Raw genomic sequence first — 20,935 nt, forward strand, 5'->3', positions numbered from 1 at the left:
GGCGCCACAGAACTCGGATATGGACATGTGTTCAGCAAGTGGTCTTACCCACTGAGTTCAGCTCCCCAAATTATTTCTCCTCTCTTCCTCCTCCTCCTCCTCCTCCTCCTGCTCCTTTTCCTCTTCCTCCTTTGTTTTTAGAGACAGGGTTTCTCTGTATAGCCCTGGCTGTCCTTGAACTTGATCTGTAGACCAGGCTGTCCTTGAACTCACAGAGATCTGCCTGCCTAAGTGTGCCACCACCGGCTGGCTTAAAATTTCTTTTAATGAAGTCTTGCTATATTGTCTAGGCTGGTTTCAAACTCCTGGGTCCATATGACCCACTGGGACAACCTCCTTAGTAGCAGAGACCGTAGTCATGGGCCACAGCACCAGGCTTGTGCAGAAGACTTGCCTGGGTTTCTGGGTTTCAGCTCAGAGTCTCCGATTGTCTCTGAGCTGGGCTGCAGGATATATGCGTCTAGCGAGTGAGGGCTGCAGCACGGCCTCCCCTGGGGAGGATCATGGCCAGGGGGTGAGAAGTACACTCTGTCTGCCTTCTAAAGCTGAGTTCAGGGCAAGTAGACTCAAACGTAATCCTTGCCCTGTGGCTCTGTAGTCAGTGACCAGGAACAAGTGTCTCGCTATGTGTGCCAGGTGCCTTGTGGCTTTAAAAAAAAAGCTTTTGCCATCAATAGTTTAGCAATGTACAACCAAGACCCTGGTTTGGTTTGATTTGACTGGTTCTTTTTTTTTTTTTTTTTTTTTTTTTTTGGTTTTTCGAGACAGTGTTTCTCTCTGTAGCCTTGGGGTTTGACTGCTTTTAACAATCATTTCAGCTTGCTAGGATGCTTGTTGAGACTGTCTTTGGCACATTAATGGTCCCTTGCTAGCAAGCTGTCCCTGCATTGGCACTGGTGACACTACATTGTGTTTGCATGTTTTGGGGTACATGGGAGATTGGGGGCAGGGCTGTCTCTTGATTTATCTATCACCTATGGAACTTTTTCTGGGGAAGCTGCTTTTATAGTTTCTAGGGAGCCTTGCATGCTGACTAGGAACAACACGTGGTAGAAGAGAGAAAGGGGCCCTGTGTTTACTCAGTCTGTGGCCCTGTTGCCCACCTGAATACACACATTCCCTCTCTCTCTCTCTCTCTCTCTCTCTCTCTCTCTCTCTCTCTCTCCTGAGACAGGGTTTCTCTGTGTAGCTCTGGCTGTCCTAGAATTCACTCTGTAGACCAGGCTGGCCTTGAACTCAGAGATCCACCTGCCTCTGCCTCCAAGGTGCTGGGATTAGAGGCGCATGCCACTACACTCGGCCATCCACTGGGATTCTTAACTACATTTAAGTCTAAAGCCTAAGAGACACCCCATCAAAGGCGTGGCATCTGCCTCTCCAGCAACCCAAGTGGCCGGCTCCTAGATGGGGTGCTTGTGGGGCTCTTCCCTCATTGACTCTTCCTCATGAACTGACTTTCAAAAGGAGAGAGAGCTTCAGAGCCAACTTCTTATAACATTTAATGCTTTTAAGGGCTGCGGTAGACTGAGCCCGGAGGAGAAATCAACAAAGGGTATGTATCATTAGGAAGCCGTTGGTCTTCAACAGCTGGACTAGGGAGACCGGACCACAAGCTCATCAGGAACTTTCTTTCTCTTGGTATCTCAGAAGATTCTAGAAAGCACTGTGCTTCTTTAGACCCGGATTTGCTGCTGTTCCTTCTTCTTTACTTCTGTCCAGATGTCTGACAAGTCTTGTATAAACTGCTGGATCTAGCAAGACAGGGAGACAGCATTAACCTCACCCAGCAAACACTCCCTAAGTCCTGAGATGGGGCACCTCCTTGGAAGGAGTTCACAGCTCTTGTTCATGACTTCCGGAAGTGGCTGAGTTGCCTCATTTCTCGGGTTGTCTAGGTGACTTTAAGAATCCGGCTTATAGCCAGGTGGTGGTGGCGGCGGTGGCACACGCCTTTAATCCCAACACTTGGGAGGCAGAGGCAGGTGGATCACTGTGAGTTTGAGGGCAGCCTGGTCTACAAAGTGAGTCCAGGCCAGCCAAGGCTACACAGAGAAACTCTGTCTCAGAAAAAAAGAAAGAAAGAAAGAAAGAAAGAAAGAAAGAAAGAAGAAGAAGAAGAAGAAGAAGAAGAAGAAGAAGAAGAAAGAATCCGTCTTATATTTTTGTTTGTGAGCCTAGTTGGTGGCGCACACCTTTAATCCCAGCACTCAGGAGGCAGAAGCAGGTGGATCGCTGTGAGTTCAAAGCCAGCCTGGTCTACAAAGTAAGTCCAGGACAGCCAAGGCTACACTGAGAAACCATGTATCAAAAAACCAACAAAACAAAACAAAACAAAACAAACAAACAAACAAATCAGGCTTAGCAAATGTATTAGTTACTTTCCTATCCACTATGCTCAAGATACATGACAGAAATATGTGGAGGTGGGGGCCTGGGGGGTGGGGGGCATATACTTTCAAAGTTTGCAGTCCACCATAGAAAACATGGAGTGGGTCAGTCTGTGACGGTAGGAACATGTGGCAGTGGCTGCTCACATCGGGGGGGGGGGGGGGGGGGGCGCCTGGCGCGCAGGAAGAGCCGAGAGTGTGACCGGAACAGGTGGATCAGCTGTCACCTTCAGAAGCCTGAGCTTGGTAACCTGCTTCTGCCAGGCCGGGCTCTGCAGTTGAAGGTTTCACTGTCCCAAAGCAGAGCCGCGAGCTGGGAGCAAGCACTCAGAAGGGGGGATGTTTCAGGCTTGAGCCGTGATAAAGGAGAACCAGAATAAGCTGGGCTTTGGGACCTGCTTAGAGGCAGTCACACGCGTGCAGGAGGAAGAGGTGGGTCACAGACGTGCCTCAGAGTGAAGCATTTGTCAGACAGGGCTGTAAACGGCTCTCTGGCAACTTCAAAGCGCTTGCTTGAGGGAGCCCAGACCCGATGCTCACCATGACGGGTCTCTCTCGGGTCCTCAAGGGAAATCTAAATTCTAGTCACTGACTTCTGTTTTTAAAAAGCCTGTGGTCAGAGTGACATGGGATAGATTCGGAGGCTAAGAAGACCCAGCTGGGCTCCACACGCCGCAGCTCTGGAGAAATGACTGGTTGTGGGGCCTGAAGCCAGGGCCTTGTGTGTATGGGGCACATGCGGAGGCACTTAGCTGCACGCCGAGCCCCGTTTCTCATTTTCAAAAGGTGACCAGAACGTGTGTTCAACCTCTTATTTGACTTATACTTTCTCGTGTCTTTGTTTTTGTCAGCTGCTTGGCCATTTGAATTTCTGTCCAGGTGCTTACACTCTGTAGGAATGAAGACAGATATCCTAGGATGACCTCTGTGCAACAGGAGGTGTTCCTGGCAAGGGAAATCTGGGCTTGATTTTTCCTTGTCAGGCACATGTCCGGAAGTTTGATTCAGGAAAAGAGAACTTTCGAAAATCCTCAAGGATTCAGAAAGCTCAGAATTTGGAATAGATGAATTGGGGCTCAGAGCGGAGCAGGGAATGCGCAGGTTGGGGCTATGAGATGCAAGTCACCACTCGCCAGGGCATCCCTTCCTCAGGACAGCTAAAGCAAGGCAACGGGGCACACGGGGGATCTCAGAAACCAGGTGACCAAACACCAAGACGGCAGCTATACTTTTCTTCATGTGTCACAAGCACACAGTGTCACTTACCAAAGCAGGCTTTCCTTGCTGCCCCATCACAACAGGATGAGCAGCAGGGGAAAACAGCACAGTTTACCCGTTACTGAGCCAGACGTTAAAGGGATTTGCCAAAGTGTCCGACAACTCGACTCTCCTCACAAAAGCAGCTTTTTGGAACGTTAGTCATCCATGAGATTTCAAGGACTGGAGACGGCTCAGTTGGTAAAGTGAGGATCCAAGTTCAGAGCCCTAGCCGGAGGTTTCCCTGGAAACCTAAGTGGTTGAAAGCTATTTCTGAACATCAACTGAAGGATGGATGCGGTTGGCTTTTCAGGAAGGTGCCCGGCTTTGCTCCGGATCTATGCGTAGACGGAGAAGGCAGCGGCCAGGCTCAGCATCGCACCACAGAGCAGCAGCCAAACAGTGACAGCTCAAGCCTGCCTGAGATTCTCCTGGAGCGTTCTTTGGTTTTTTTTTTTTGTTTGTTTGTTTTTGTTTTGTTTTGTTTTTTGTTTTTCGAGTCAGGGTTTCTCTGTGAAGCCTTGGCTATTCTGGACTTGCTTTGTAGACCAGGCTAGCCTCAAACTCACATCAATCCACCTGCCTCTGCCTCCTGAGTGCTGGGATTAAAGGCACGGGCCACCACACCCAGCCCAGAGTGTTCTTATAGGCAGCTACGCTGTTCTGTATAATCAGAGAGGTCAGCTGGGGCTGCTGTGGTTTAAAGCCAACATGGATTTCAGGTGCCAGCGCAGTAGGTATCAGGATGTGGAACCCTGACTGGCAGCATGGCTTGGAGGAACCACTGAATATGCAAAGACATGGGATCTCACCCTAGATTGACCGAGTTAGAGATTCTGAGTGGGCCCAGCTATCCCTCAGCCCCACCACTGCGTGATCCTGACACTGTGGGTATTTGAAGGCCACAGCTCTGCCCAGCTCAGCCCAATTTAGAGCCTCCTTGACCCTGCCGCCTTGCTGGACCCTGCTCCGAGGGCCCCTCCTACCATGTCCAGTTGTTTGTGCGTGTCCTCCAGGGACACCTGGGTGGTCTCCTTCAGCTGCTTGCTCACGGTCTGGAAGAGGTTCAGCGTGGCCATCTTAATGGTGCCGAGCAGGAGGGTCTTCTTGGCCGCTGTGTTCTGGATGTGTGCCCAGCGAGATTCCTGGGGAGAGATGAAGCAGGGTGTTAAGCGCAGCACAGGAGAGGGAGCTTCTCCCTCTCTCTCTCTCCCTCTCTCTCTCTCTCTCTCTCTCTCTCTCTCTCTCTCACTCTCTCTCTTTTCTCCTTTTCTCTCTGTGGTGTCTGTATGCATGTACGTGCGCATACAGAACTCACACAACCAGAACCCCTCCCCCACCCCTCCCCCCATCCCGCCCCCAGCCCCACACTGGACCCGCAGCAGCTCACCCAGAAGATGACGTCGCTGCGGGCCCTGTCAAAGCGCATCTGCAGTCTTGCCAGCTCGTTGTTGTGCTGGAGGATCTCGTCATCCTTCTCCTCCATGTAGCGGGCCAGCCGGGCCTTGGCGCGTTCAATCTTCTCCTGGCCTTCCTGGGCCGACTGCATGAGGTCCTGGTGCATGCTCACCAGTGTCTTGTAGCGGGCAATCACCTCGTGGATCTCTTCAAACTGAGAGGCCAGTGGGCTCGGGTCACTGGACAGCTGGCTCCCAAGGGTCTGATGCAGCTGTCTCGGCCCACAGCCTCTCGTCTGGATACCTGGACACCGGGGCAGGCCAGCCGTAGCCTTATACAGGTGTTGTGAGAACAGTGGGTTCTCCCGGGTATGTATGGGATATGCTCCAGATGTTGGAGGACTGCACAGCTGGACCTGGGGTTTCTAATGCCAGCTGCGTATTAGACTCATCTGGGGACCTTTGAAAAAGATACCTGCCCAGCTTCAACCCCAGAGAATCAGATTAATAACATGTGTACGGTGACCCCTAATGAATTAAAATTTTTCTAAGTATCTCTAGATAATCCAGGCTGAGCTAGGGTTGAGAAATGCTACTGGAAAGCACTTTGTCTCCTAAGGCAACATTGATCGTGTTCAACAAGAATGTTCCAAGAGCCGCTCATGGGCCAGGAGGTATGCCAAGAGGCTAGGGACAGAGCAGGAGATAGAAAGCCAGACCCTGTTTATTTGAAATGTATAGGCCAGAGGGTGGTTGCATGCAGGGAGGAAAGACTGATAAAGCATCTTTGGGACTGAGGGGCAGAGCTTCACAGGGCCCAGGCACTAACTCCCTACAGGGTGCTGAAAGAAGGGTAAGCCAGTGGGACAGGGGACAGCAAGACTCCAACCACCTGCTCCAGTGGGGTCCAGAAGGACAGAGTTTGCCCAGTGAGCATCTCTACAGAGGGCCCCCAGTGACCGACCCCCAGTTCCATGACACCAATGCGCCTCCCCAGGAGCTACTGCAGTGTCTGCTCAGGGACTCACTGAGCATGTGTCCATATCACGACACTGGTCAGTGGCAGATTGGTGTCCAGGTACTGTCCAGCTCACAGTTTCCCAAACAGTGCTTCTTGGGGAAGACCAGCCAGAAGAGTATTTGGGGGGGGGAGGAAGGCTGACATGAGACTAGGGGTATGAGGCAAAGGCAGGTGGGGGGCGCAAGGCTGCATCACAGACAGGGGGAGGAGCCTGAGGAAAGATGAGTGGAGGCCTGGGGGGCGGGGTGGGAGGGGCGTGTCCAGAATACTCACAGCAATTTAACATGAACGGCCTGAGGTTCAGATACAGAGGGAAGGAGATGGACCTGGGGCGGGATCGGGGTGGGGTGACGGGGGGGGGGGGGGTGAGGAGGTGGGGGGATGTGGGGGGGCAGACGGATCGACAGAGACAGACAGAGCACTCCAGAAGGCTAGGAAAAGAGTATGAACTTTGTCCGTGAAGAGTTTTAGTTTTAAGAAGCAGGGATCGCATGTCCTGTCTGTATTTCCTACAGCTCTTTCAGCAATACAGTCGTTAGAGTGAATGGCTTCTTCAGTCAGAGTCCCTGGGAAGAAAACTTGCAATTCTGTTCTGATGTCCAAAGCCTCAGGTGCCGTCTGGAAGAAGCTCCTGCTTGTCCAGAGAGGGGGACTATTTGAACATCAGTAAGAATAAATACAAAAGACTAAGACATGGATTCAAATACACGAGTTCATAGTGACACAGAGGGTCGTTTCGGGAGGCTGCTGATGTTTTATTTCTGTTTTATTATTCTGAGTACTATGAAGTGTTTGATGTTGACGTGGCAGTCCCAACACTTGGGAGGCAGAGAGAGGAGGATCTCGAATTTGAGGCTAGCCTGGAGTAGAGAGTGAGACACTGACTCAAAACAAAACAAAACACCAAGCTTCGTCCTAAGAAAGACCCACACGGTAGTCCTGGAGGCATCCAAAGATGCCCTTTACAAAGCCCAGATCTTTATGTCAGTGGTTTTCAACCCCTTTGAGGTCATATATCAGATATTTACATTATGATTCATAATGGTAACAAAATTACAGTTGTAAAGTAGCAACGAAATAATTTTACGGCTGGGGGTCATCACAACATGAAGAGCTGTAGTAAAGGGTCGTAGGGCTAGGAAGGCTGGGAACCACTGCTTCGTGTGCTGTTCCAATTCCTGAATTTTAAAAATGTGCTAAAGTATTATAGCCCCTCAGCTAGTATCTGTCCCCAGCCACTGAGGAAACTAATATAATTTTTACCAGCAAAGACTAATTTTACCTGGTTTCGAATCTGGAACTACAGAGCGTGTCCTCTTTTGAGTGTGGCCTTATTTAGCTTAGGGCAATGTCTATAATACTTAAGAAATGGAAGATGTGGTGTGGGAAAACAGGTTTGGACCTTGATCAAAACAAATCGAGCGCAACAGGACAGCTATAGATATGACAAAGTTGATGGGGAAAACCCACAAGGCCCCAGGCCCACACGAAGAGCGACAGGCAAGCAGGGATGCTGGGAATGGGAGAAACTGTCTCCCCAGGGAAGAGCACAGCAGCTGCTTCTCCAACACCAAGTGGTCAGCTCCGAAAATGTGCATACAAGTGACATATAGGCTAAGCAGCACTGAATTCTCTCTCTCTCTCTCTCTCTCTCTCTCTCTCTGTCTCCAAAAATACACACACACACACACACACACTCTCTCTCTCTCTCTCTCTCTCTCTCTCTCTCTCTCTCTCACACACACACATACATACGTGCATACATACATATGCATGTAGTAACAATGAAAGACAAGGTCATGAATTTGAAAGAGAGCAAAGAGGGAAATATGATGAGGTTTGTAAGAAGAAAAAGGGAAATAATACAATTATATCATAATTCCAAAATAATAATTTAAAAAACCAGTCAAGTTCACACAGAGCATCATTGTAACAACTGGGGACACTTTAATATCAACTAGGTATATACAGCTGCTAGGTCAGCTACTAAGGAATAACATAACTAGTGTGACAATGGCGTTGTGGCTATGATTTTTTTTGCTGTATTTATATGTTTTCATTTTCATTTTATGTGTTCTGGTATTTTGCCTGCATATATGTCTGTCTGTGTACTACATGCATGCAGTGTCTAAGGAGGCCAGAGGACAGCATTAGAGCCACTGATTACACACAGTCGTGAGCCACTGGGAATCGAACCCAGGTCCTCTGGAAGAGCAACCAGTGCTCTTAACTGCTGAGCTGTCTCTCCAGCCCCTTTTTTGAAGTAGGGCCTCACTATGTAGCCTTGGATGACCTAAAGCTGGCTGTGTAGACCTGGACAGACTCAAACTCCCAGAGATCCACCTGCCTCTGCTTCCCCAGGGCTGAAGTTAAGTGTGTACTGCCACACCCAGCGTTTTTGTGTTTGTTTTTCTTTGAGACTAGGGTGTGGGTTTTGGTTTGTTTTTTTTTTTTTTAATCTTTCATCTTTAGAGATATATACTAAAATACTTATGGCTGAAGAACTAGCATTTGCTGCAAAATGGTGGCGGTGGGAAGGTGTGGGCCACACAGGTGGCCTTTGGTGGAGCCAGGTGGAGGTGAGAAGGCGTGGGCCACACAGGTGGCCTTTGGTGGAGCCAGGTGGAGGTGGGAAGGCGTGGGCCACACAGGTGGCCTTTGGTGGAGCCAGGTGGAGGTGGGAAGGCATGGGCCACACAGGTGGCCTTTGGTGGAGCCAGGTGGAGGTGGGAAGGCGTGGGCCACACAGGTGGCCTTTGGTGGAGCCAGGTGGAGGTGGGAAGGCGTGGGCCACACAGGTGGCCTTTGGTGGAGCCAGGTGGAAGTGGGAAGGTGTGGGCCACACAGGTGGCCTTTGGTGGAGCCAGGTGGAGGTGGGAAGGCGTGGGCCACACAGGTGGCCTTTGGTGGAGCCAGGTGATGAGTGACAGGTCTTCACTGGAATGCATGGATCTACGTTTGTTTGTTTGAAATTTTCCATTAACGAAACCTTCCTTAAAGTATCCCTGATTGGTCGTGGGCAACTGGAGGAAATGGATGATTTTTATTCTATGTGGCGTGGTAGGAGGACCATGACTGACAATAATGAACTGTACATTTTGACATAGTATGGAGGATCTACGTGTCCCCCCCAAAGGAAGTCATAGATGCTTGAGGTGATGGGCATGTCAGTTACCCCAATGATCTCTCTCTCTCTCTCTCTCTCTCTCTCTCACACACACAAACACACACACAGAGCAGACGCACACGCACACACACACACACACACACACAGCAGACACACACACACACAGCAGACACACACACACACAGCAGACACACACACACACACAGCAGACGCACACACACGCACACACAGCAGACGCGCGCGCGCGCACACACGCACACACAGCAGACACACACACACACACAGCAGACACACACACACACACAGCAGACACACACACACACAGCAGACACACACACACACACAGCAGATGCGCGCGCACACACACACACACGCACACACACAGCAGACACACACACACACAGCAGACACACACACACACAGCAGACACACACACACACACACACACAGCAGATACGCGCGCACACACACACACACACACACACACACACACACACACACACACGCTTCTGAGTATATTCCTACAATGTGTACGGTCATCATAGACAGCTGGCTCAGTGGTTAGGAGCACTGGCTGTTCTTGTAGAGACCTTGCTTCAATTCCCGACGCCAGCATGGTAACTCACAGCTGTCCTAGCTCCAGTTCCAGGGGCTCCAGTGCCCTCTTCTGGCCTAGAGGGCGCCAGGCATACAAGTGGTACACACACATGCATGCAGATCAAACATTCATATACATAAAATAAATTTTTAACAATCTACAAGCAAATTAAAAAAATAATTGATTGAAAAATGTCAAGGCATAGGCGGATACGTATGATACAACGCACAGTTTACAAACAGCTGGTATGTCACAAAATAACGGAAACAACCATGATAGCGAGAAATTTAAATACTATGATACTGGTGACCCCTGAAGGAAAGAAAGATTGAGATTTGGAAGGACACAGGGGTTTAAATTCCCAGCAGTGTTTAATTTCAGGGGGGAAAAAAAGAAAGAAATGAGGAAAACATTAAGATCAGACAAAGCTATGTGTCAAGTTCTTGGAAGGTTAAGTTTTTCTCTGTGCTTTTCAGTATTGGAGGCAGGGAGAGAAGATGGAGCAGGAGGAGGAGGGGAGGAGGGGGGAGAAGAGGGAGGAGCGGGAGGAGGAGGAGGTTGTAGGATGCAGAAGAGCAAAGGGCAGAGTAACGCCAGATGAAGCACACAGCATGAGGAATAAGGAAGGGGCAGGGGTTGGATTCCAGAAATACTTCGGCGGCAGGCTGGACCATATCTGATTGATGGCTACCGGGCTGGGGCACGGGGTAAGGACGAAGCACAGTTATGGCAGGACTGTAGTGAGTCTGAGGCAGAGTCAGTGTTGCTTAGGGAAGAACTTGGGAAGAGGAGACCCCAGAGGAGCCTGGGAAGGAGGGAGCGGGGTGGGGGACAGGAAGCGGTGTCAGAGGCGCAATATCGAATATTGCACGAGGCACTTTGGAAAGAGGGTCGAGAAGTTCCAGGGTTGGGTGACAGGACCTGCAGAGACAGGGGGTGCCTACGGACTGGAGGGGCCTCTGCCACTTCCAAGCCTAAGCTGTGAGGTCCTTAGCAGGCGCCTTAACCTTCTGAGCCTCCATCTCCTCATAAAGCGATGGCCTGCCTCTTCTTCCCCGTGCAAACTCTGTCGGCTCCCAGGGCGCTCGGGGTCTCTTACCCAGCCCTATAGTATGTGCACGTGCTGGCTGTCCATCTCCCCAGACCAGGGTAACTATTCCAAGAGCCCCTAACCCCTAGGCAGCTGGAGTGCAACAGTATTCCACTAACTTGGACAGGAGAAGGGGTGCGGGGGGGCACCCCAGCCCTGGGACCCACCTCAGAGTTCTCCACGACCTTCTCCAGGTACTTGTTGAAGATGGCGTAGTCCTGCAGCTTGAGACTCAGCCTCTGGTGCTCCTGCCTCAGCGCGGTCATCTCCTGCTTGGCCTTGGCCAGCTCCCGCAGGCGCTGCCTTTTCAGCTCCCGTTCTTTGTTGGCCTTTTTCAGGGCTCGGATCCGTTTCTGGTCGTTCTCCTGGGATGAGGACGGCAGCAGCGTAAGTCAGGCAAGCGTCTCACCCTCTCTCCCTGAGGCCCTGGGGCTGGTGACGACGCCCTTTGCCTCTTCTGTCTGCTGAGCTCAGACCACCAGGAGGGCCTTCAGGGCTGTCCATGTGGGAGACGGGATGTGGAGGGAAAGGATTTGGCGAGGCTTTGGTTATCTGGAGGAACTTAGTGAAAAGTCAGGGGCTTCCATGGCCCGAGGAGGCTGTGCGCACAGTGATTCAGGTCAAGGTCAAGAAGGGCCCTTAGGAGGAGCAAGCAGGAAGTGATGACTCTGTGGAAGTTGGTCTCTGGGCTTCAGAGAGTGGGGCATGGGAAGAGAACATACAAAAAAAGAGCAAAGCAGGTAGAGGAGATTTAACTTGCATCCAAGCAGGCCGAGAAAGGCTGGGTGGGAGCGGGAAGCGGGTTTCTGTTTTTAGCGGCGGCCATTTGTCATGGGGCAGATGGCCACATGCCCTCCTGATTTGGTACTTAGTGCCTCTGTTTCTCCAGCTGTCAGCTCTTCTCTTCCTTACAAAGCCCAGGGCAGCAGTAATGGAACCCTATGTGGAGCAGACACATCCCTGATAGCTCGAGACTGGCATCGGGTAGGCAGAGATGATGACACAGGTAATTCTACACCCGCAGAAGGATGAGGCTCAGCAACCGTGGCCTCTGACCCTGCCTCTTCCGTCTGCAGCATCAGGCCAAGGGGCAAGTCTACCCCTTGTACGGTGTCTCTTTTCTCCTGTTGTGGTCCTGGGATTCCGCGTGGATGGGCTCCTAATGGTTGTGACATTTAGGGGGCATGGAGAAAGGCTCCAGATGTGTGCCTTCAGCCAGAGCCGGCCCTAAATCAGTCATATCTGAGTCACCTGGTAAGCTTAAAAACAAAAACCTATAGGTGTCTGGGATCAACCTGAGCCCTGCTAGAGGCAGAAGTTACGGGCGTCTGTATTTGCAGCATGCGCCATGACGTTGTTCCTCAGCTGCTGCTGGCTGCCTGGGAGTCAGCTGGAGAGCCCTTACCTCTCCGACTTCTTGTCCTCCCAAACTCTCCCTCAACTTTGCTCTGGCCCTGGTGGATCCAGCTCATGGATGTCCCTCCTCACTCTGCACAGCCCTGCGGACAGTTCCTCAGCTGTGTGTGGTGGTGCATGCCTTTAATCCCAGCACTCAGGAGGCAGAAGCAGGCGGGTCGCTATGAGTTCGAGGCCAGCTTGGTCTACAAAGTGAGTCCAGGACAGCCAAGGCTACACAGAGAAACCCGTGGCTAGAAAAACTAACAAAACAAAGCAAGCAAGCAAACAAACAAAAGAGTAGGGTTCCTCCAGCAGAGGACTGCAAAGAGCGCCCCCTGCAGTACCCAGGCCTTCAGGCTTCTCCAGGGCTGGTCCTGGAGGCTTGCTGGCCAGTAAGTCCAGGTGAGTTTTTGTCTAGACTTTTAATTATTTGTGCGTGTGTACGTGTATGGGTGCGTGCATGCTACAGTGCACGCCTAGAGGAAAACTGTGGGAATCAACTCTCTTTTTCCAACATGTAGGTCCTAGGGGTCTAGCTCAGGTCCCCAGGCTTGGGTTAGTGCTTTCACCCACTGAGCGGTCTTGTCAGCCCAAGTTGGTATTTAAGCACCACTAGCTCATTCCTCTGAGGACCGATTAAGGGGAGTGTTGTACAGACTATCCCCTGCGCCAAACGGTTGCCATCCCTACCCCTGCCTCCAGTAGGGTTTCTCTGTGTAGCTTGGCTGTCCTGGACTCACTCTGTAGATCAGGCTGGCCTCGAGCTCACAGCGTTCAACCTGCCTCTGTGCTGGGATCAAAGTCGTGCACCAGCATGCCTGGCTCAGACTGATGCCGTCTCTTGAGCATCCAGCTGCTCCTTCCTGCCAGGTGTACGCAGTTCTGCCTTAGTTGCCCGTGGCCCTAGTATCTCGGGAGGGGTTGGAGTATGTTGGTGGGGAAGGATTAGGAGACAGGCAATCCTTTCCCTACCCCATCCCCAACTCTCCACCTCCTTCTTATGCTCCATAGCCTCTGCGTAAACACAGAAGCCGTCCTCCACACTAGGTACACACCTTCCAGTATGGCTGCCTTAGGCCGTTCATGCCCCTGCTGATAACTACTCATCCGTGCTCTGTAAGTTACCCTAATAAACTCAGGGCCGTTGAGACCTTAGAAAGAAGAAGGGGAACACTGCTCAACCCCTTAACCCAAGGCAGAAATTCTTGAAGGAGGACGTGTCTTACGCCCTCCTTTGCTTCACAGCCCTTCATTGTAATGGTTTCCTGCCTTCACCGGCCCCCCACTTTCGATGTAAGGACAAAGATAGAGGCATAGTGGGGTTGGTTTGGTGCCATGTATTCTAATGCTGATCACTGGCCCCCAAGATCTGGCTACAGTCGAGACAAGTACACCCTCATGGACTCCGGTCTTCGCTGCGTATACCTTGTTCTACTTATTTTAAAGTTGACGGGTTAATAACGCTGCTGAAGCCTGTGACTGGGCAGAGGAGCGGGAGGCAGAGCTTAGGCTCTGGGCTTGGGGTCTGAGAGGGACCACGAGGCCTGGAAGAGAGGAGAGACGAAGCTGCCATGGGGTGGTATGGACCGTGAGCAGCACGTGGCCACGCAGGCTGGCCTGATGGAACAGAAGCAGCCCAGACAGGGACGATGTAAGGCAATGTAACGTGGGTCTGTGTAGCTGGGGAATTAGCAAAACAGCTTAGAGGGTTGGTACCTGCCCAGATGCTGTGCTTTAATGCTTTTATAAATCCAAGAGGTCTCTGTCTCGATTATTTGGGAACTAGCCAGGGTAGAGAAGCCCTCCAGAGTCCAAGATCTGCTACCACAACAGAGGCATACAGTGAGTGAGTGAGTGGACCAACCCTCCCCCCAGCCAGACTCACTGCTGTATCCACAAATACTGATCTCTGGTAGGGGCGCATCCATCTACCTGGCATACCAACTCATGCGCACACATCCACTTGAGACACTGTCCCAGGCACTGGCAGGGGCGTGGGAAAGAATCAACTAGAAAGCAGAGGCTGACAGGTAAATGGGACATCACAAACTATAGAAGATGCCTGGGGAAGCACCGAGCGCTGCCAGAACACAGAAGATGCCTTTAACCCAGGGGTGGGGGCAGGGAGCCTGCAACATCAAGTAGTGGGGGAGGAGCAATTTGCCCAAGAGCCTAGTATAAACCCTCCAGCCCGCAGCAGCACTTCGTACCTGGATGAACTGCTCAAACTTCTGGATATGGGTCTTCAGCTGCTCTTCCCGGATGCCTAGCTCCTCCCAGCGCAGGCTCAGGGTTTCCATCCGGCGTTGGAATGTCTTGGGGGACAGGGGGAGTATGTGAGAAGTTGGAAGTCATGGAGCCGCTCAGAAAGATGCTAACGTTTCTCTTTTGGCCCAGGAGGCTCTTGAAAGGCTCTTGAAAGGCTGACGATGTAGCTCAGTGGAAAAGTACTCAGCCTAAGTCCCCCCTCAAGACTTCAACCAACATGGGGTTACAGAAGGGCTTGTTTGCAGCTGGCTCTCTCCACCCTAAGCTGAGCTCCTAGTGTTGTATCCCATAACCCTGCTTCCCCCGAGACTCACACCCTGCCTGTCCTCTGTGGAGGGAAGAGACTAGAACCTCCAGTGAGAAGTCCAGTTCTACCCGCCCCCACCCACAAAGCGAGGGACCACCGTCCGTTAACCTTGAGCCCCGTCAATCCTTTCCCTACCCCATCCCCAACTCTCCACCTCCTTCTTATGCTCCATAGCCTCATGCGTGATCTTGGCTTCTTTCTTCTTCTCCAGGAGCCGGATGGACGGAGAAGCCGACTGATCCTCGGCATTTGGAAATTTCCTGCCCAGGAAGGGTGAAAGGGAGACAGGGGCCTTCTAAGGCAGGCGCAGGATGGGGTGGGGAGTAACTCTAGGAGACAGATGCCCATGGGAGGGAAAAAGGAGTCTCCACCTTCACTTTAATGAAAGGACCAGTGTGCAGGCTTTCCTGGGCCAGTAAGAGATGGGGGCGCAGTGTCAAGGTTGAAGTTGGGTCATGGAGTAAGGCAGTTAGGAGCACTGGGCTGTAGGAGAGAAAATAAGAGGTCGCGGGGCAGTTTGTGTGTGTGTGTGTGTGTGTGTGTGTGTGTGTGTATAGTCCCAAGCTCAGAAGTGAGGCAGACGGAGTTCTCAGGCACTCACTGCAGCAGTTGAAGCAGCCGCTCCCCATACTGTAGCCGGAAGTATTCGGCCAAGTCCTCCTCTTCCATGACGCCCAAACTCATGGTGGCGGCTACCTAACAGCCCAGGTGGCCTACTTTTCAGAGTGAAATAGTGAGTGGCAGAGCCACAGGACACTCAGGGACGGGTGCTTGGGTTCGTGCTCTCAGAGTGGTTGTCTGAGAAGCCAGCCAGAGTACAGGTCGGTGCATGCGCTCTTGCGGTGATAGATCTGGTTACCTAGCAACAAGCTGCCTGGTTCTGTGGACCGTATCAGGAACGCACGGTTTGCCCTCTGACCCACGAACCCGCTAACCTCGCTCTCTTATTGAGGCCGCCTCTCTGTTCCCGCCCGCCCGCATCCTTCAGGAACTGTTTATGTTACTGGCTTCTCCCTTGCCAGGCAGGGAGGCAGGCCAACACGGAGAAAGAAAGTTTGTCAGAGGAACTCAGTGTGCGAAGCTGACTCCTAGGGCCCTCTTCCTAAGGTTAGGGGCATGTGAGGGTGAAGGAGAGATTGAACGGCAGGTGGATGGCGAAGAAGAAAAGCAGTAGAGAGAAAACGGAGGTGCTTAGCCAAGCCCAGGGAGGGGTGAGGTGGACACTGAAGTGTGGGAAGCGAGGAGATGAAGATGCACTAGAACCAAGTAGTGGGCCAAGGACGTGTAACGGGGTACAGGGAGGGGCCACTGGGAACACGGAAAAGGGCCCATGCAGAGCTCCTTTAACGTGAGAGAAATATTCTTTTGAGATGTAAAAGCAGGTGGGGATGGGGTGGGGAGGGAGACGACCAATTAATATAGCAACGGAATAGGTCCCTTGTTTAAACGGTTTATTTCATTGTGGCTGCCTTCCTCCATTGTGTGGGGCACATGCATAAATACTTATCTGATTGAGTCCAAGCAGCACCACAGGGACCTCTGCCCGCAGTAGGCCCTGGTGCCCAGCCCTCCCTCCTCCTCTCAGCCTGCCAATCCTCTGGACCCTTTCTGGTAGCAGCTCAAGCTGGGATTGGCTAGGGCAGGATTGGGTGGGCTCTCCCCTGCCAGAGCCAGGAACAGAGCGAGGCGAAACTGTGGGTCCCCGGCACACCCTGCTAGCCATTCCCACCGGCTCCCGAAATCCCTGTTGTGAGGAAGAGATTGGCTGTGTACCCCTGTAGCGCCCCTGTTCCACCTTCTGTTGTTCAACAGGGCGACAGAAAAGACGCCACTCACTCAGAACTCACCCACCCACCCCCACATCACCCCAGCCTACCCCAAATCCCTAATCCCAAGCCCCAGACAGACCCAGCAGGATGGCAAAAAGAATTTAGGGCTTTCTCTGTTTCCTCCCCATCTTCCCATGTGGCTGCTCGGTTTGCAGGAGCCATGGGATGCTGCTGCCCTTGAAGAAGTCGGGCTGCATACTTCTGGGATCACCCATGATCCTTGCTTGCCTGACAAATCACGTGGGCTGGGGCTTGGATGGTCCTACAGCAGCTGAGACATCCTCTCCTTCCCATGATCCTCCTTGGGTCTCAAAGCTCTCTGTGTTGTCTCATGTGGTACCTTGCACGGGTCAGTCTTGATTCCAGTCCCTGACAACCATTCCCCTGGTGGGCGGGGCAGGGGTGGGGTTAACCACTGCCCTTCCCAGGCATTAGGTAGCAAGGTTTGAACTCTCAGGTCGGCTCTGCCTCCCTGACCCACACTTTCTTTCAAAACCTCTCTTCACCCTCATCTTTTATTCCTCCGGGTCTCCCCCACATCACCATCCATCACCCCCTCCTTTTTTTTTTGGTCTTGCTGTTTGTCTCTGAGGCAAACTTTATTGAGTTTGAGTTAATCATCTAATGGGTTTGGATGCTGGAAACCGATAGGGATATTTTGCTTTCTGTCCTGTCCCACTATCCCCTGAGACTGTTATCTACTTAAAAGAAGGAAGGTGTCGGGGGAGGTGTCTATCACACATAGCCTAGGGGTGCAGGGATTGCCAAACACACACAAGAATCTGGGGTTGATCCACAGCACCGAGGGGAGAGGGAGGAGACTAGCAGGAAGTAAAAGATACAGGCTAATATCCTGAAAGCAGCGGCTCTCAACCCATGGGTCATGACCCCTTTTGGGGGTTGAGCAACCCTTTCACAGGGGTCACCTAAGACCATCCTGTGTGTCATATATTTACATTATGATTCATAACAATAACAAAATTACAGTTATGCAGTAGCAACAAAAATGATTTTACATTTGGGGGTCCCCGCAACATGAGGAGCTGTATTAAAGGGTCACAGCGTTAGGAAGGTTGAGGACCACTGCTTGAAAGTATTATCCTGGCATCGTGCTGGGTATACACGCTCCCAACTGTCCCCGGAGATGCTCTTTCAGGCAGCGGCCAGGGCTCCAAACCCCTTCCACCCTGCTGTTCCACTGTCTTCACCTAGAATGGCCAGATCACTGCTGAAGGGGAAGAGAAGACACACAGGCGTTCCTCCTGCTCCCAAGTGGTCACTACCTACAGCCCTTTGCTTCCGGCTGCTTCCTACACCAAAGGAGCCTGGGAACCATTTTGCTGGGTCTCCAAGAAAAATAAATTACCTTGAAAAGCATCCAAACAGTCTGCGCTGTCCTCTTTTTGAGAACTGAAAGGGTGTTTGAAGGTAAGCAGAAAGCAGAGCTTGCGAAAAAGCCCAGCGGTAGACAAAGAAAGAAAATAGGCCAACCATATCTCATATGCAAAAACCTCAGTGGCAGCATTAGCAAATTTAATTTAGTTCACACAGTCTCCCGCCTCTCCCGGGGGAGTGTCTTCCTCACGGTGGCCAGGTCTCTAAGCACATCTTCCAGAGTGGAATGCTCAAGATACATTTGCTGGGACCTCCTGCTTAAGAGGGTAATTTGAAGAGAAGTGCCAGGATCTGCATGCAAAAGTCTTAAGTATTAGGAAATCTATTAATAAAGCAACTTCTACTGAAAGCCTCGAGGGAAGAATTGCAATTGTGACAGATGTCAATGTGGCAATGAAAACGTCTACACTTATCCTTTTAAGATATTCTAGTGAATTTGCTGGGTGTGGTGGTGCATGCCTTTAATCCTTGCACTGTGAGAGTGGCAGGAAGATGTCTGTGACTTCCAGGCCAGCCGGAGCTTATGTAGAGGCTTGTGCTCACTGTCCACACATGTACATATACACACATGTATGTATGTATGTATGTGTACATATATAATTTCAAAGCATTTTATTAACGTGTAAAAAGAATCTGACCCGAGAGATAACATTAACACTTGTGTCAAAGATATTCTTGCTAAATTCAGGGATGTGACAGGCTTTCTGCTGTCACTACAACTGCTCAGCTTTGTTTTGGATGCTCTAGCTAGCTAGTGTGAAAATGACAAGGAAATTAAGTTTTTCTTTTATTCTTTTACACAATGGCAGATGCTGTGATCATGTACTGTGAAGATTCAAGAGGACGGTTAATTTCGGTGATTCGAATTTAATGTGATACTACGCAACGTACAGCAAGAGTGAAGCTGATTTGTATGCATGGACACGAGAGAAGTAGCGGTGACAGGCGGAGTGACAAAAGCGAGCTGCGGAACAGCCTGTCAAATAGAATGCAGCGTGCGCATGCGTGTGGCGGAGGCCAGGCGTGCTCATGCATGTGGCAGAGGCCAGGCAGGCTGTGGAAGGCCCTGCAGACAGAGTGACGCGGGGAGGGAAGGCTCTTTGGAATTAAAGAAAATTTCTCTCCATATTGTTTGTTTATGTTGTCTTTTTTTTTTCATTAAAAGCATATTTTTTTTTCTTTTAGTTTTTAAGACAGGATTTCTCTATGTAGCCCTAGCTGTGCTAGACTTGGACTGTAGACCAGGCTGGCCTCTAACTTTGTTTTTAAGATTTATTTATTTATTTATTTGCTTACTTATTTATTTACTATGTATACAGTGCTCTGCCTGCATGTGTGCCTGCATGCCAGGAAAGGGCACCAGATCTCATTATAGATGGTGTGAGCCACCATGTGGTTGCTGGGAATTGAACTCAGGACCTTTGGAAGAGCAGCCAGTGCTCTTAACCTCTGAGCCATCTCTCCAGCCCGTGGCCTCTAACTTCTTCTCCTTTTTTTTTTGTTTTGTTGTTGTTGTTGTTGTTGTTTGTTTGTTTTTTGAGACAGGGTTTTTCTGTGTAGCCTTGGCTGTCCTGGACTCACCTTGTAGACCAGGCTGGCCTCAAACTCACAGCAATCCTCCTGCCTCTGCCTCCAGCGTGCTGCGATCAAAAGCATATGCTACATTGCCTGGTGCACTCTGAATTTCATATCTGAGGATTCACCATACTGTTTTCCGCGACGGCCGTATCATTTTACATCCCTCAACAGGTAACAGGAAGATCTCTCCACATCCTTGCTAACACTTGGTATCTCTGATTTTTTTCTTCTTTGTGCCAGCCACTCTTATGGGTATGTAGTGACACCTTACTGAAAAACTGCTTTCCTTTTTCATTATAACTGTAATAGCGAATCTATCCAACTGTCAATTGTTTAAACAAGGTAGACACAGCCAAGAATCTATTTATTTAATACCCAGTCTTGTGTATCTGAGATGACCATGCACTCATCAAACACTTGTGCCCAGTGTCGTGGTGACGTGTAAAGATGACCCATGCTTGGCCTTTTTACACAAGAACAGGCTTGATTTATCCTAAAGAGTTTTGGCCTCTCCTACTCTAATCCGGAGAAAGTATCATCTAAGAAGTAGAAATGTAGTCTAAGAGACTCGGCGGCATCTTGAGCAAAGGCTCCTCCTCTTTATACAATGAATATCACAGCAAATATGGCAGCCACAAGGAATGTGGATCTTACCGTACTCGTCACCAGTCTTTTCCTGGAGCCTCACAAGGGAGAAGGGTGTTTTCTGGCCATATTGACTCAGAACAGCACATAAAGCCACGATCACATATGTACATTGTTTACAAAACATTTGGGGTGCAAAGCATTGCCTTCGATGTGCGTTCAGCACGTGGTCTTAGACCTGGTCACCACATCGCACAAACACACATGTTGTTACGAGTCAAGAGCATGAATGGGCCACAAAGTAGGACTAGGGAACATGGTACAACCGAGGCTGCGCATTCCGCTGAGCACAACCGAGGCTGCTCATTCTGCTGAGCTTGTAGGCGTGAACCATGTCAGGAGTCCAACATTCGGGACAGTGGGTTAAAATGTCTTTCTTAGAAGTCAGTTAATCCTGAGGGCTGGAGAGACGGTTCAGTGGTTAAGAGCACTTGCTGTTCTTTTCAGAGGATCAGGATTCAGGTCCCAGCACCTACTTGGTGGCCCTGTAACCCCAGTTTTAGAGGAGCTGACGTCCTCTTCTGGCCTCCACAAGCACTGGGCATGCATGTGGCACACAGACATATGAAGGAGAGAGAAACCTCTTTTTTAGGATCCCAAGTGTGGGATCGGGCCGGTCTTGTGAGAGAACAGGTGAG

The 20,935-nt window shown here is 50.8% G+C and overlaps 1 protein-coding gene and 1 long non-coding RNA gene across 3 annotated transcripts; one reads left to right on the top strand and one right to left on the bottom strand.

Moving 5' to 3' along the window:
* Window positions 1–1,474: 1,474 nt before the first annotated feature.
* CCDC42 (coiled-coil domain containing 42) lies at window positions 1,475–15,679 on the bottom strand. The gene is made up of 7 exons (XM_084761342.1): window positions 15,452–15,679; window positions 15,005–15,110; window positions 14,486–14,590; window positions 11,045–11,242; window positions 5,035–5,256; window positions 4,631–4,789; window positions 1,475–1,751 (listed from the first exon to the last, which is right to left on the bottom strand). Exons 1-7 carry the CDS (start codon window positions 15,532–15,534, stop codon window positions 1,674–1,676), a joined length of 951 nt encoding a protein of 316 aa, XP_084617468.1. The 5' UTR covers window positions 15,535–15,679; the 3' UTR covers window positions 1,475–1,673.
* A 136-nt stretch (window positions 15,680–15,815) lies between these two features.
* Window positions 15,816–19,090, top strand: LOC311585791. Of its 2 annotated transcripts, none has more exons than XR_014775353.1 (3): window positions 15,816–16,499; window positions 16,531–18,107; window positions 18,884–19,090. It is a non-coding gene; the product is annotated as an uncharacterized lncRNA (long non-coding RNA). The 2 variants fall into 2 exon arrangements; XR_014775354.1 differs by having other exon boundaries at window positions 15,816–15,957; window positions 17,892–18,107.
* Window positions 19,091–20,935: the final 1,845 nt, after the last annotated feature.

Source organism: Acomys minous (assembly GCF_964271855.1).
Source record: "Acomys minous genome assembly, chromosome: 16".
Classification (NCBI taxonomy): Eukaryota; Metazoa; Chordata; class Mammalia; order Rodentia; family Muridae; genus Acomys; species Acomys minous.